The sequence below is a fragment of the Tachysurus vachellii genome, chromosome 11 (assembly GCF_030014155.1).
Source record: "Tachysurus vachellii isolate PV-2020 chromosome 11, HZAU_Pvac_v1, whole genome shotgun sequence".
Lineage (NCBI taxonomy): Eukaryota > Metazoa > Chordata > Actinopteri > Siluriformes > Bagridae > Tachysurus > Tachysurus vachellii.
The window spans coordinates 20,673,816-20,689,669 of record NC_083470.1 but is presented as its reverse complement, the minus strand read 5'-3'; the positions used below and the strand labels follow the sequence as shown (position 1 = coordinate 20,689,669).

Below are 15,854 nucleotides of genomic sequence, written 5' to 3'. Positions count from 1 at the left end.
CGTGAGTGAATGAGAGTGTGTGTGTGCCCTGTGATGGGTTGGCACTCCGTCCAGGGTGTATCCTGCCTTGATGCCCGATGACACCTGAGATAGGCACAGGCTTCCCGTGACCTGAGGTAGTTCGGATAAGCGGTAGAAGATGAATGAATGAGTACTAATACTGTACTATTTATAAAGATGAGTGAGGATTAGTATCTCACCAGTAGTCTTAATTGACACATCTACAGGTTTAGACTAAAAATAGAAGGTGATATATTTTATTATATTTTTGTATACATTATATTTGTAATTAAAGCCATACCGTGTTACTCCAAGTCAAATATAATGTACTTCTTTCGAAATGATTAATAAATATCGCCATCTAACGGTCAACATTGTCACTCCTGAATAAATGAACGAATCTCTCCGTAAACGTTTTGCTCATATGTGCAGAAACTCTACATTTTAAATCAATAAATAAACAAACAAACAAACAAACAAATATTGATAGTGAATCGATCTAACTGGTACTACAGGTCAGGTCACGTGACTGTGTCGTTACTTCTTATATACCATCTCGTTGTGGTGTTTTTATTTTAATTATTTATGTAAAAAAAAAAAAAAAGTAATAGAAACAGGGTATTCAAACAATCATTATGTTTATTAAATAAAATCGCGTTTTGTTTTGTTTTTTTATCCCGCCTTTCGATTTTAAGCAAACAGGAAGTGTGATTTCATAAACCGGTCCTGCCGGAAGTGAGGACGGTGTTGGATGTCCGTCGTGTTTTTGTGAGCTCCTGTGCTTTGTGTTGTTCACAGGCAATGGAGACTGAAATTCTCCGGGAAATCGCTTAAAGAACCAGCAGGTGACCGATGAGAGAGACTTTTTAAGGGTATCCCTGTAAGTAAATCATTGTAGAATGACTGCTACACCTAAGCAACGATTCAATTCAGTTTGCACTTTGTTTTTTTTTCCACTGAGGCCGACATCAGGGCAGCAGGAAGATCTATAACCTTAATGTAACTAACGTCCTGGACACCAGTCATTCATAAATACACACACACACACACACACACACACACACACACACCGAATCTGTTAAAGAAAACAAAAAAGCAGAAGTTGTTAATTTTTAGATCCGTGATCTTGACATGATCACTGATTGTCTTACTTTAACAATAGCTCAGTGGTTTATTAAAAACACAGCCTGTTATTTCACTAACCTTAATTAGCTAGCTAGCTTGTTAACTGTTATTGTTAGCTAAATATCGCGACTAGTCATGTGACTGTCATCATACGTATAACCATTGATAGCTGTAGCTATTTATTATATTTGTACCAAAACATCAAAGATGGCTGAACTACCATTTTTTTTTTCTTTGTATTCCCATCTAAGCAGCTACTCTTCTGTCATAGCTAGCTTTGCTATCGAGATCATTATCTTAATGTAAGTTATAGTAACCTCTATCCTTTAATTAGCATGTGCTATTCGTTTACCTTTTGTCTTTTTTTATCGTTAATTATTTTATTTATTTATTTTTGCTTTAACTGCGTGTTTAAGAAAAAAAACCCCACAGAAAACAAATTCCCGACCACATCAGTGCTTTTGTTAGACAGTTACACCCTTTCGACACAACGCTAGGTTAGTTAGCTTGCCCTGCTAGCCGGTTTAGCTTGCCTAGTCATCGCCTGTAGTTTAGCTAGCACTAGTTTCCGAGCTTTGTATGTAATATGTTTTTACCGAATTGTGAATCACAGAAGTGGGTTTCATTGTTGTTTCTGAACACACTGGACTGTCAATGGCAGGATTATATGTAGGTAAGGTTGAAGCATCTTTAAGCTTTAGCTAGCCTTAAATAGTTAGTCTAACTGACATAGCTTGTCCACCTGTGTTCTGTTCTGTTGAATTAGAAGTACAATTTATTCTGTATATATATATATAATATGATTTGATACGTTTGTGTGTTCATCTAAATGACATAAATCAAATAACTTATCACTTAGTCACAGCCATTGCATTTAGTCCAATTAAACCAGTTTGACAAGTTTATTAAATGTAACCGCTGAGGTAAAGTTACCTTATCGGTCCAGTTCGGTTTACACCTGTCTAAGATATATTTTCTGACTAAAATATAGGAATTGTGTTGTAGGAATTTTGTGGATATTTTTTAAATTCCTCCTTGTAACCTTATTTGTAACGATAGTCTAGACATAACACACATGTATAGCTCTTTTGTGAAAAGCATTGCAAATCCCCATTAGCAAATTGCCAATGATTCAGTTCTTTGTAACCCAAAGGCTTTTGGTGTTAGTGGTTTTAAAAAGTGTAGCCGCTTTCCTTCATGGTTAAACATTTCCCATGTGTGTGTGATGTATTTGTAAGAGGATGCCTGAGGCCTGACCGATTTGGTTGATTTATAGTAACTGTGCCTTCCTTGAGAGCCTTTTCACAAAGTAGGGGTCGAAATTTATATTCTGGGGTAAATGGTATATCTGATTATATAAAGGTAAACATATAAAAACATGACCGTGATGGATAAAGATTACTATACAACCTGGACCAAGAGTCTTTCGAACGATGTCACTTAGTGATCAGATACAAAATGAGTGTGTTAGGATTTGGTTATTAATTTGTGTTATAAACAAGCAGGTGTGTGTGTGTTTATTTGGTTGCCTCCAAATGCAACTATCATGTGCACCGTTTGTTCACTAACAGTGCTAGTGACTCTTTGGAAAGGAATCTCCGGTGTCATGACAGCTTGTGCTCATTTATAATGACCTTTCTTGCTGAAACTGTTCAAACACCATGAAGATACGCTGTAGCACACCATCATTAATAGTGAAAGACGTCCGTTTCGCTGTCACTTTGTCATCTGTTCATAACATACACAGATGTATAACATTTTAAATCTGTGCCTAATATTTCGTCAGTCTCCCCTTATGATGCCAGAACAGCTCTGATCCATCATGGTATAGACTCCAAAAGACCCATGCTGTGGTATCTGGCACCAAAATGTTAACAGCAGATTTCTTAAGTCCTGTCATTTGTAAGGTGAGGCCTCCATAGATTGGACATGTTTGTCCAGCACATCCCTCAGATGCTCGAACAGGCTGAGGTCTGAAGAATTCGACGAAGTTGGCTCCATGAACTCTATTTAGCTGAAAGAGGCCGCTACTATTGGCATGATACTTGATCTGCGACAATGTTTAGGTAGGTGGTTCACGTCAAAGTAACATCCACATGAATGCCAGGACCCACGGTGTCCCAGCAGACACTCTGTCTCCACCAGCTACCTTTTTTTTTTTTTTTAAAGCAATTTGTGCTACGGTAGCGCTTGTGTAAGATTGAACCAGGACTAGGGTTCAGTCCCCATGCACATTAGTAAGTCTTGGGAGCTCTCGATCCTATGGATGCTCTTTGTTAAGTACTAATCACTGCATAACAGGAACACTGCACAAGTCCTGCTGTTTTGGAGATGCTCCGACCCGGTTGCCTTGCCATCACAAATTTGGCCCATGTCAGATTTGATCACATCCTTACGGTTCACCGTTCTTACTCCTTCCAACACATCAACTTTGAGATGTGATTTGAATATAGCTTACCTTTTGCCAAGTGCTTCTGGTAACAAGATAATCAGTGTCCTTCACTTCGGTTGATGGTGGTTTTAATATTATGGCTGTTGTAAAGGAGCATGGTTTTCGACTGATTTGAAGATAAATGCAAATGAGTAAGTGTGCGCTCAGTTGAAATGAAATTGTAAGCATTGACAAATTGCTGTGGTATAAACAGATACAAACACTTCAAAATTGTAATTTTTAAAAACTTCATATTGTTCAATCCACATGTTCCAGCTCATACCAGCTATTCCTCTAGGGGGAAAAACACAGTTGACTCACCCTTATGTCATACTTGTACCATAATGTTTGTTTACCTTCTTCCTCTGAAAGTACTCAAATCTCTATTTTGTTACACCATATTTTTCTCCGTGTTCTTTACTATGGTCTCTTACCTATCTGCAGGTTGCCAGATCTTGTGGAGGCTTGTGTGCCGGTTAATGTATAGAGTAAAAAGGGTGAAACTTGAAGACGAAAAAGAAGGAAGTTGGAAAAGGTATTAAAAAAAAAAAGTTACAAGACCGTATAACCTATAATTCTTTGCATACTTAAACTGCAATTGACAAATTGTTCTCGTTTTCAGTTTTACAGCTGTCAAGATGACCGCAGTAGACGACCTTTCAGACAGCACAGAAGTGGTGGAGATGGAAGACGTACCCTCGCAGTTTTTTGTGGAAAAGCACTCGTGGGATGGCCTGCGTGAGATCATCCACGGAAGTCGGAAATACTCGGGGATGATCGTCAACAAGGCGCCGCACGACTTCCAGTTTGTACAGAAAAACGACGAGTTGAGCCCTCATTCTCATCGGCTGTATTACCTTGGTAATGTTTGGTGCGAGAGTGAGTGTGTGAGTGTGAGACACTATAGACATCCATCATTAATATCAGCTTGCAAAGCCAGTTAGCAGTAATTAACTCAGCATGCTGACAGAACTTGTAGGAGTTATTTGAGGATTGCATATTTGGTAAAGTACATTTCAATTGATGCCATTTTTGGTAGAGTGACTCGTTTAAGGTAAGATTCTGGACACAAGGCGCTCTAACATTTGTTGCTTGAATAAAAATCATTATTATACTCATCATATAATAGTTATTACCTCATCAAACTGCTGCCATTACATAAGTGGAGAATCTCCACTTATGTAATGGCAGCAGTTTGATGAGGTAATAAATAATAAAATATACAGAAATAATATAGTAATAAAAATAATACAGAACAACAGGGTTCTATTTAAACATATCTCCACTGGAGATATGTTTAAATAGAACCCTGTTGTTCTGTATATTTTTGCACAATTTACTGTACAGTATACACACAGGTCGGTGCTATTTTGTGGGTTTGTCCTGTAGTGTTTTTGTATTGTCTGTTTGCCTCGCACTGTTTGCACGAGGTTGCACACGATGCACTTTATGTGGCTAGGACAACTTCCTTTAAGTCCTTAGCTCTGTGTTGTTCTATATAGCACCACAGTCCTGGTGAAACGTCGTCTCATTTCACTACGTACTGCGTCAACTATATATGGTTCACGTTTCCTTTCAACTATCTGTTCATGTTTTCTTGGTCTAGGTATGCCTTATGGGAGCAGGGAAAACTCCTTACTATACTCTGAAATTCCAAAGAAGATCAGAAAAGAAGCCCTTCTGGTTTTATCCTGGAAACAGATGTTAGATCATTTTCAGGTAATTTACTTCCTTAAAGCTGCAGGAAGCAACTTTTTAAAGAATATTTTGGCAAAACTGAACGTAAAAGGTAATTTCTAACAACTTAAAAAAAAAAAATTCACAATTAATTCACAATTGCCATGTAAATTTTATGCAGCCTGCTCAGATTTAGCAATAGCTCATCTGAGTAGTAGGTGTTTTTTTGTTAACGGCTATCTGAAATATGTCGATATAAACACACATATATATTCTCCGTTTTGAATTCTAAATAATATGTTCCAAATTCTGCGTTCCAAAATTCTGGTTTCTAAATTGCGACTTCTGAATCTCAAATTAAAGTACTACATTCTAAAGACAGAGTGTTCTAAATCCTGAGCTCTAAATTCAGAAATTCCCAATTCTAAAATTTCGAGTTTTAAATTCCAAGTTCTGACTTCCAGATTTCACTCACGCAATCACACACTAGGGACAATCTTCCAGAGATGCCAATCAACCTACCATGCATGTCTTTGGACCAGGGGAGGAAACCGGAGTACCCGGAGGAAACCCCCGAGAACATGCAAACTCCACACACACAAGGTGGAGGCGGGAATCGAACCCCGACCCTGGAGGTGTGAGGCGAACGTGCTAACCACTAAGCCACCGTGCCCCCACACTTATACATGTGTTTTGTAATCTTATAATAGAGAGCATGATCTGTACACAAAATCTATTGCATCCATATAGATGAATGTAATGGATTTGCACATGGATCATATCGGAGCGTTGTAGTGTGACTGTGTAGATAGGTTATATATAATATATATATAATATCCTCAGGCAACTCCCCAGCATGGTGTATACTCTCGGGAGGAGGAGCTCCTTCGCGAGAGGAAGCGACTCGGTGTGTTTGGCATCACTTCCTATGACTACCATGCACGAAGCGGCCTTTTCCTCTTCCAAGCTAGTAACAGCCTTTTCTATTGTCACGATGGTGGACATAATGGCTTCATTGTGAGTCGACGTGATTTGCTTCTCTCGCACTTCACCAGTACAATAGTTACTGTTAATAGTCCATTTATAACAAAAAGGTGCAGTTACAGTATAACCTTTTTGCTCATGTCTTAAAAATTATGCACTGTTCAGCAGGCAGCACCCATGAAGCCTGTAGAGATTAAGACCCAATGTTCAGGGATTCGCATGGACCCCAAAATCTGTCCCGGTGACCCCAGTTTCATTGCTTTTATCAACAACAACGACCTGTGGGTGACTAATTTTGAAACAGGAGAGGAGCGAAGGTTGACCTTTTGTCATAAAGGTGAGTTGAATTTCCTGCACCAGATACCCATGCATGCCTTTATGAAGTCCTCTAAAAGCACCATGCTAATAGAAATCCACAGGGTTCATGTTTATATAATAATAGAGTCGGTTCTCATACATTCCTTATGTTTTATTTTGGGTGTAGGCTTGAATAATGTAAAAGACGACCCAAAGTCAGCTGGCGTCGCGACCTTCGTGATTCAGGAGGAGTTCGATCGCTTTACCGGTTACTGGTGGTGTCCAGCCGTTTCTGAAGGTTTGTTCAGGGATGAATAAAAGCATTTAAAGAAAGTTGAAACATTCTTCTCTGTTTAAAAATGTTTGTCAGGTCAGCATGCTGTCTGTGTACTTGGCTTAGATGCAGATGGGGGTAAGACCATGCAGATGCTGTACGAGGAGGTAGATGAGTCTGAAGTAGAGATCATTCACGTACCTTCTCCGGCACTGGAGGAACGCAAAGCAGATGTCTATAGATACCCTCGCACTGGTAATTCTATCGTTCATTCAGCAACAGTTACAGACTGTTCAACATAAGACTGTTCAACATAAGCAAAAAATGTATTATGTATATTGGGGTAAATTTAGTATTTTTGTCCACACTGAAAATAAAAGGAAACCTTGTCTGTGAGGGTTTTTTTTTGTTTTTGTTTTTTCATTCAGAAAAAAACGTACATTGCTATTTTAAAATGTTGATGGATTTTTTTTTTTTTTTAGGGAGTAACAACCCTCAAATCAGTTTGAAGCTGGCAGAGATCAAAACTGACGCAAATGGCGAGGTAGGTATCAAGTGCCATTATTTGTTCCATGTCCGCTTACACAAGGGGACTCAATTATCCACAAGGCAGACACACCGTTTTGTGTTCTTAGACACATTGACACGCTCCATATCATCCAGAACAAGCAGTTCTACGAATAGACTGATGGACCTCTATGAAGGGAAGTCATTGCTTTTTTTTTTTTTTTTTTTTTTTGTGGCAATGTTACAATAGTATGGTTATTTATGGATATTATACAGGAGCACAGCAAATTACAACGTGTAGGATTCATTACTGTCCTTCACGTACAACACCCGTGTACGCACACGTCATAAATTCCCTCATGCCTCCTGGCTGTGCTTACACTGATTTCCAACATGCTTGTGCTGTCCTGTGCTCGGACCAGAAAGAAATTCACTAAGAGTATTGTAAACTATCTTACATTTATTCTATTTGTTTTTCTCTCCCTCTTTTTTTTTTTTTTTTTTGTTCTCAGATCTTAAGCGCCGAAAACAAGGAGCTTGTTCTGCCTTTCAATACTCTCTTCCCTGGAGCTGAGTACATTGCTCGTGCAGGCTGGACAAAAGACGGCAAATAGTACGTAGACGATAACGTGGCCAGTATGGCGTTGTTTCACTTCTCTTTTCTAACATATGTACTGAATACTGCTTTGTGTCATGGCAGCGCATGGGCAGTGCTGCTGGATCGCAGTCAGCAGAAGCTGCAGCTGGTTTTACTGCCTCCTGCACTGTTCTTGTCTGTGAGCCCAGAAGGTCCACAGTGGGAAGAGCACGTGGCAGCCATGCCTGAAGGAGTACATCCCTATATCATTTACGAGGAGCTCACAGATATCTGGATCAACGTAAGCACGGTTCTGTGTATAAGCGGTGATATGAGGAGGTTTTGTTTCACTAATGCAGAGCACAATGGATGTTTTAATAGTTTTTATACAAAATGTGTGACTCATCTGACACGTGTGTGTGTGTGTTACAAGCTGATGCACAACAGACATCACCAGTGATTTTAAATTTGATTTCTGAATGTTTCTGTATGTCGGCATTCTCCATGTTCTGCCCAGGCGATGTCATTGCTAATAAATCAAATCATCACATGGCTAAAACCAGATGGCTGTTTTTATATACGCAGTAAAACTTGGCAGACTTTTTGCTGTAAAATAAGACGACTTAATTTGCTCCACTCCAAATGGTGTTTTAATGAGCATTTTGGCTTCAGTGTGTGTGTGTGTGTTTATATGTGTGTGTGTGTGTGTTTTTATATATATATATATATATAATATATATATATATTAGTTTGTTTGTTTTTTCTGCCGTATAAAGTTTGTGTAACATTCTTTTACATTTAAATGCCAAACAGAACACCAATACCAATGGTTCTTTACTGTTTTCACCCAAGATTCACTCTTTCATCAGGTGATCATCTCAACTGCATTAACTATCGTGCTCATCCCTGACTCTTATTCATAGCATCTTTCATCATCATGCACTTTTCTCTCATGTTTTCTTCCTTATGTCATCATTTTTTTTCCTTCTTCTTCTTCTTGCCAAAGTCTCCTCCCTGCTTGCTCAATAGTTATCTGAGTAGAACTTCATGTAGTTCAGTTTAGCCTGGTTAAGTAGCGACGCGTCTGATGCAGTGTCTCAGTAAGGCGTCGTTAAGGTTTGTATTGTTGACTCGAGTGCTAGATGAGTTAACAGACGTGAATTGTGTTCCGAGAGCCACAGACGTTTAGGAACAGGAAAACCGACACTGCACTGGAGAAGTTACTTAATAAATATTGCTCTGTGACCCTGTATGCAAAATCTATGTATGTATGGAAATAACATCTCCTCCTTTCTGTTCTTTTCTCCCCTTCCACCCTTATTGACAACAGGTCCACGATATATTCTATCCTTTTGTTCAAACCAGTAACGACGAGATCACCTTCCTGTGGGTGAACGAGTCAAAAACAGGCTTCTGCCATTTGTACAGAGTAACGAGCCATCTCCAGCCCGGATGTCACCAGTGGAGTCGAGACTACAGTCCCACTGAAGGTCTCACACACAAGCGCATACCGTACGCTTACATACGAACCCTTTATGATGTTAACGTCTTAACACGATTCCTTTTTGTTCCTTTAGATGATTTTAAATGTCAAATAAAAGAAGAGGTGGCCATAACCAGTGGCGAGTGGGAGGTTTTAGCTAGACATGGGTCAAAGGTCAGTCACCTAGGAATCAAACACTTTTTTTATTAGCAATATTTAAACAGCTGTTGATAAATTGTTGCTCCTGCTTTAGCTTGTGCCCCTGTCTTTCCTTTAAGATCTGGGTAAATGAAGAGACAAAGTTGGTGTACTTCCAAGGCACCAAAGACACACCGCTGGAGCATCATTTATACGTAGGGAGCTACGAAACACCAGGAGACATCGTCCGTCTGACTAAGCCAGGCTTCTCACACAGCTGTTCTGTCAGCCAGGTTCGCTCTTATACATCAGCAGTCAACTGTTCAGCTTCCATTTTTAATATGCTGTGGTTTCTGTTGAATACTTGATTTCCAATATTAACTGACACCCTGGAACCCACCCTAAGGTCTCCCACCTAATCTCTATTGTCCTGTCTGTTTGTTTGTTTATTTATTTAGTTTTTTTCTACTCTGTTGCTGTCTAAGAAGGTACATGGAGAATGTTTTGCATTCATTAATGTAAAGTAAAATCTTATCAGCATCTGCTTGCCATGGATTAGCATAATATAGCGCAGCTTTGACCTCGTTTAACCTAGTTATTAGGGAAACGTTATGAACCTAAGGGGACACGAAAGAGTGTTCTTGTAAAATCTATCTGTCTTAACGGCATGAACAGAATATTGCTGAATATTACAGAATTTTATTTATTTATTTATTTATTTATTTATTTGCTTATAATTAAAAATCTTTACAAATTTGAAATACAATTTCTAGAACGTTTTATCAAGTTATCATCACATTCCTTGGAATAAATGTTTCTTTTTGTTGTTGTTGTATTAGTCCAGTTTAGAGCATCAGGAAGCCGTGAGCGGTTGTGCGTTAATGTTATTTAATCACAGGACAGGGGGGTTTTTAGAGGCTCTGGCATGTAAAGGCTTGTTGCTTTGATTATGATCTTGTGACCGATTTCAAAGGAAAACATTGGGGCGATGACTTTTTCAGGTTTGTTTTCAGCCAATATCGTTTGTTTGTTTGGTTTTCATCGTTGTTCATTTGAACTGGTTTGGCATCATGGCTGCAATTAAAAGTAACTGGTTCACCATTTAGCCCCAACATCATTTAGACACTAGTTTGTTTTGTCCTGGTAGACGGATGGAAGAAACTTCCATCAGTAACTTCCAAACTTCCATCAGTAAAACTGAATATTCAACGCATATTGTTTTTGTGTGTGTGCGCCAGAGCGAGAGCACATGTAGAGATCTAAATGTTGCTTTAGTTCTCTGGAAGCAGGCGTGTTGTCTTTAATTCGAGCGCTAATTGAGTCACGTGAAGTGATTCACACTGTTACTTCTGTGAGACGTTTGGAAGCCAAATGGCTTAAATATCCAGCAATGATCAGAAAATATCTATTTGTGTAATTCATCTTGATCATCTCCTTGTTTTGTTTTTGTTTTGTTTTTAAATGCAGAGCTTCGACATGTTTATCAGCCACTACAGCAATGTGAGCACCCCTCCCTGCGTTCACGTCTACAAGCTGGTCGGTTCTGACAGCGACCCTTTACACAAAGAGCCTGAGTTTTGGGCCAGCATGATGGAAGCAGCAGGTATGTTAGATAGATTGGGGTTTTACTTAAATGTCCCTCACAACAGCATTTATCAGGAATTCTCCATCGTGCAAACGCAGAAATGAACACAACACGCAATTTTTCAACATGGCCACAAATTGTTTTTTTTTTTTTTTTTTTAAGGTTTGTGCCAAGACTCATCATGTAACATCATAACACGTACAGCAAATTATTTATTTATTTATTTATTTATTTATTCTTCGTTTTTCAGGTTGCCCAGCGGATTACGTTCCGCCCGAGATATTTAGTTTTCCTGCAAAGTCTGGCTTTGAGCTGTACGGAATGTTGTACAAACCACACAACTTGAAGCCGGGCAAAAAACACCCTGCGATCCTGTTTGTGTACGGTGGCCCTCAGGTAGGTTTGCTTTCTATACAGTTCTAAAGGTGCTGTTTGTAAAATTTTTTTTTCTTTCTTTTTCTAATAAGAATATTTTAAAGTTAAATACTTTTTTTTGTGCTCTTTTCTCAGGTGCAGTTAGTGAACAACTCGTACAAAGGGGTGAAGTATTTGCGTCTGAACACTTTAGCCTCTTTAGGTTACGCAGTGGTCGTTATTGACGGAAGAGGCTCGTGCCAGAGGGGGCTGAAGTTTGAGGGTGCTTTAAAAAACAAAATGGTATGTAAGGACACCTGTAATCTCCTGAAGGGATCAATGAAGCCAAATGCTAATATACGTAACCAGAAATGTTACACGGGTAATTGTTGTGTGTGAGTCAGTATGTCACTGAGGGGGGAATCGTTCATCTGCTCCCGTTTTCAGGGCCAGGTGGAGATCGAGGACCAAGTGGAAGGTCTTCAGTATGTAGCTGACAAGTACAAATTCATAGACTTAAGTCGCGTCGCCATTCACGGCTGGTCTTACGGAGGATTCCTGTCCCTCATGGGCCTCATTCGCCGACCTAACGTGTTCAAGGTGAGAGCTGCATCCAGCTTCCTGTTATTAAAACCGTTCTTCATCCAGAAACGCTGATGCAGAACTGGATTTCTGATTCGGTCTTATCTGTTTTAGGTGGCCGTAGCCGGAGCTCCAGTGACCGTGTGGATGGCTTATGACACCGGCTACACGGAGCGTTACATGGATGTGCCTGAAAACAATCAGCAGGGTTATGAAGCAGGCTCAGTGGCTCTGCATGTGGACAAGCTTCCAAACGAGTGAGGATTTATTTTAAACATTAAAGCAGCACTTCATCTTTACAGTAAATGATTACGCTTCCATCTCTAAGCATCCGTAGCAGAGAGGTATACGACCCTTTTAATAGCCCAATTAATGAAGAAAAGAATTATGAGGCTGTCCATCTTGTTCCTTTTTTTTATTGTGTGTTTCGATCTGTACAGATTAAGATAAGCTTCATGGGGTGAAACAAAATAAGAGCTCATTTTTCCCACCCACTAGTTAGTTATCCACTAATGTACACCAACCAGGAGTAAAAAGGATGATTGGCAGCTCTAAATTGTTTGTGTTTTTTCTCTCTCTCTCTCTGTCTCTGTCTGTCTGTCTCTCTCTGTATCGGTCGGTCTGTCTGCCTCTCTGTCTGTCTGTCTGTCTGTCTCTCTCTCTCTCTCTCTCTCTCTCTGTCTGTCTGTCTCTCTCTGTGTCTGTCTGTCTGTCTCTCTCTGTCTCTCTCTCTCTCTCTCTGTCTGTCTGTCCCATCCTTCCTTCCCCTCCCCTTTACCTTTACCTTCCCGGGATAGACTCCAGGTTCCCAGTGAAAATGGCTGGTTATAGTTTGGCATTAGTTTGTGTTCTTTACTCAATACATAAACACTGAAACTCTGGAATATTTCTTTACCTAGTGTTTGAGACAAACTCACTTTCAGCTGCAGTAGCAGTGTAACAAAATACGATCACACTGATGTTTCTGAAGTCTGTCAGAAGCTTGGAGCCTCATTTATAGCTCATCAAACACTTTGTTACTGGGGGGGAAAAAGCAGCGTTATTTTGCACACCCATCAATTTTAACTTAAAAGTTTTTGGTTTTTTTTTTTTTCTTCACAGGCCAAACCGATTACTAATCTTACATGGGTTCCTCGATGAGAATGTGCACTTTTTCCACACCAACTTCCTGGTGTCTCAGCTTATCCGTGCAGGGAAGCCATATCAGTTACAGGTTTGCTCACTTTTCATTTCACTTTTCATTTCTAATAGAAATCGATGGCTGTAGTCCAGATCACACGTTTACGTACGTTCTTGTTTCTATAGTAACAACCCGTTCACAGGGACGTGGCCGGTGGCTAAACCGTATTAATAAAAGCTAATAAATTGTTTTTAATGTTATTTAATGTTATTATTTAAGAATATATTTTATTCGATCCTTAAGACATTGATCTGTTGAGGTTTTCTTAAATGTTGAGCTTCCAGCGTGAGTGGAAGTCAGGAAAGTCTTCAGCACAGAGCAGATTGTACGTTTCGTGGTTCTCGATCAGGGTGTTTGTTGTTAACGTCTGCTTATACAGTGGTGTGAAAAAGTGTTGGCCCCTTCCTGATTTTTTTAACTTTTTTTTTTTGCATGTGTGTCACACTTGTGTTTCAGATCATCAAACAAATTTAACTATTAGTTAAAGATAACAAGTAAATACAACATGCAGTTTTGAAATGGTTTTTATTATTAAGGGAAAACAAAATCCAAACCTTCATGGCCCTGTGTGAAAAAGTGCTTGGCCTCACTGGCCTCAGTTAAGGTCAGTGTTCATGACTCCACCATAAAAAGAGAGACTGGGCAAAAACGACCTGCAGAGTTCGAAAACCTCTGCTGAGCAAAAAGAACATAAAAGCTCGTCTGTGATTTTCCAGAAAACATCTTGATGATCCCCAAGACTTTTGGGAAAATACTCTGTGGACTGACGAGACAAAAGTTGAACTTTTTGGAAGGTTTGTCACATTACATCTGGTGTTAAAATAACGCTGCATTTCATAAAAAGAACATCATACCAACAGTAAATTATGGTGGTGGTAGTGAGATGGTCTGGGGCTGTTTTTGCTGCTTGAGGAACTGGAAGACATGCTGTGATAAATGGAACCATGAATTCTGCTGTTTACCAAAAACATCCTGAAGGACAATGTGCAGCCATCTGTTCTTGACCTCAAGCTGAAGCGAACTTGGGTTCTGCAGCAAGACAATTATCCAAAACACACCAGCAAGTCCACCTCCGAATGGCTGAAGAAAAACAAAATGAAGACTTTGTAGTGGCCGAGTCAAAGTCCTGACCTGAATCCTATTGAGATGTTGTGGCATGACCTTAAAAAGGTGGTTCATGCTCAGAAACCCTCCAATATGGCTGAATTACAACAATGCAAAGATGAGTGGACCAAAATTCCTCCACAGTGCTGTAACAGACTCATTGCAAATGATCACAAACACTTGATTGCAGTGCTGCTAATTGTGGCCCAACCAGTTATTAGGTTTAAGGTCTAAACACTTTTACACACAGGTCCATGTGGGTTTGGATTTTGTTTTCCCTTAATTATAAAAACCTTCATTTAAAAACTGCATGTTGTATTTACTTGTTTATCTTTGACTAATATTTCAATTTATTTGATGATCTAAAACATTAAAGTGTGACAAACATGCAAAAAAAGAAAAACTCAGGAAGGGAGCCAACATTTTTTCACACCACTGTAGTTTCCATAGTGTTGTCAAATTGCTGGGGTATAATATGGGGGTACTTCTGGGTCCTAACCGTAACTTTGTGCTTTGTGAGGCTGCATCACATGAATCTGTCCTTGATTATTTTTGCTGTAACAGCAAACCCCTTTAAGTGTTATTTTTTTCTCACTTGTTGTCGACAGTGTAATGTATACATTTGTGATTTTAGTCCTGAAACGTTGTTGCAGAAGGAATGTTCAGTAAATGAAGTGACCAGAAGAGACTGAAACTCCTTTATATAGTTCCTTAAACATTACACTGTAATTGTTGCCTTTCTCAGATCTATCCCAACGAGAGGCACAGCATCCGCTGCCCAGAGTCTGGTGAGCACTACGAGATCATGCTGCTACACTTCCTCCAGCAACATCTCTGATGAGAGCCGCTATTCTCCGGGACAGCCTCCAGTCTCCGCCCACTTCCACGCAATCCCAGTCCATCACCTTTCGAACAGCTAGAAAATACCGGCTGAGGGCTGAGTGCGGAAGTCTTTCCCTTCCATTTTCATTCATCCATTGAAGAGATTTTCCCCCCCCCCAAATTTGAGCATGTCAGCAGTTTTAACACATTTGAAGACAATGTTTGAGGGCAAGAAGTGACACAAACCCCTTGAACAAAAGGAACCATGTAGATCATGAACATACAAGTTTATTTTGTTTAGTTTTTTTTTTTTTTTTTAAATTGTGTGCCACATCTAGGTAATAAACCTCCCCCCCCCCCCCCCTCCTCCTCCCAGCCCCCATCTAAAATTGAAGTTGCCAATTTTTTTTTATTTCCTTCCTAGTGGCCTAACAGACTTTTCTTTTCTCCCCTCCCATATGGGAGAAACCTCACATCTTCCTGGTTATAACACATCAGTTTAACTTAAGCACTTCTGTTCTACAGTTACACTTGTGATTATGTGCAACCCGGATTACGATGTGGCTCATGTGTAAAGACACCTCACACTACTACCTGCGATTCGTATTTCAAGTGTGTATTATTAAAAGGAACATATTTTTTATGAATTCCAACTGTTTTTATAAGTGGTGTGATTATGTATAAACTTATTAAATAGCAGTGTTCCGGTCGTGGCTGTATCTAGATGGACGATT

The 15,854-nt window shown here is 39.5% G+C and overlaps 1 protein-coding gene across 4 annotated transcripts; it reads left to right on the top strand.

The window, feature by feature from the left end:
- The first annotated feature begins 727 nt into the window (after positions 1 to 727).
- On the top strand, positions 728 to 15,829 carry dpp9 (dipeptidyl-peptidase 9). Of its 4 annotated transcripts, none has more exons than XM_060882494.1 (21): positions 728 to 880; positions 4,001 to 4,091; positions 4,179 to 4,417; positions 5,163 to 5,275; positions 6,077 to 6,250; positions 6,383 to 6,554; positions 6,702 to 6,812; positions 6,915 to 7,043; positions 7,271 to 7,332; positions 7,808 to 7,908; positions 7,996 to 8,173; positions 9,203 to 9,362; positions 9,450 to 9,529; positions 9,634 to 9,786; positions 10,961 to 11,096; positions 11,329 to 11,474; positions 11,589 to 11,735; positions 11,880 to 12,032; positions 12,129 to 12,271; positions 13,116 to 13,227; positions 15,044 to 15,829. In XM_060882494.1, exons 2-21 carry the CDS (start codon positions 4,036 to 4,038, stop codon positions 15,134 to 15,136), a joined length of 2,658 nt encoding a protein of 885 aa, XP_060738477.1. In that variant the 5' UTR covers positions 728 to 880; positions 4,001 to 4,035; the 3' UTR covers positions 15,137 to 15,829. The 4 variants fall into 4 exon arrangements, with proteins under 4 accessions (XP_060738477.1, XP_060738479.1, XP_060738480.1 ...); XM_060882496.1 differs by having other exon boundaries at positions 736 to 880; positions 6,386 to 6,554; XM_060882495.1 differs by having other exon boundaries at positions 739 to 845.
- Positions 15,830 to 15,854: the final 25 nt, after the last annotated feature.

Coding starts and splice junctions, on each gene's coding strand:
- dpp9 (XM_060882494.1), top strand. CDS start 4,036: ATGTATAGAGTAAAAAGGGTGAAACTTGAAGACGAAAAAGAAGGAAGT. Junction 7,333..7,807: donor AAACTGACGCAAATGGCGAG/GTAGGTATCAAG, acceptor TTTTGTTCTCAG/ATCTTAAGCGCCGAAAACAA. Junction 12,033..12,128: donor GCCGACCTAACGTGTTCAAG/GTGAGAGCTGCA, acceptor TATCTGTTTTAG/GTGGCCGTAGCCGGAGCTCC.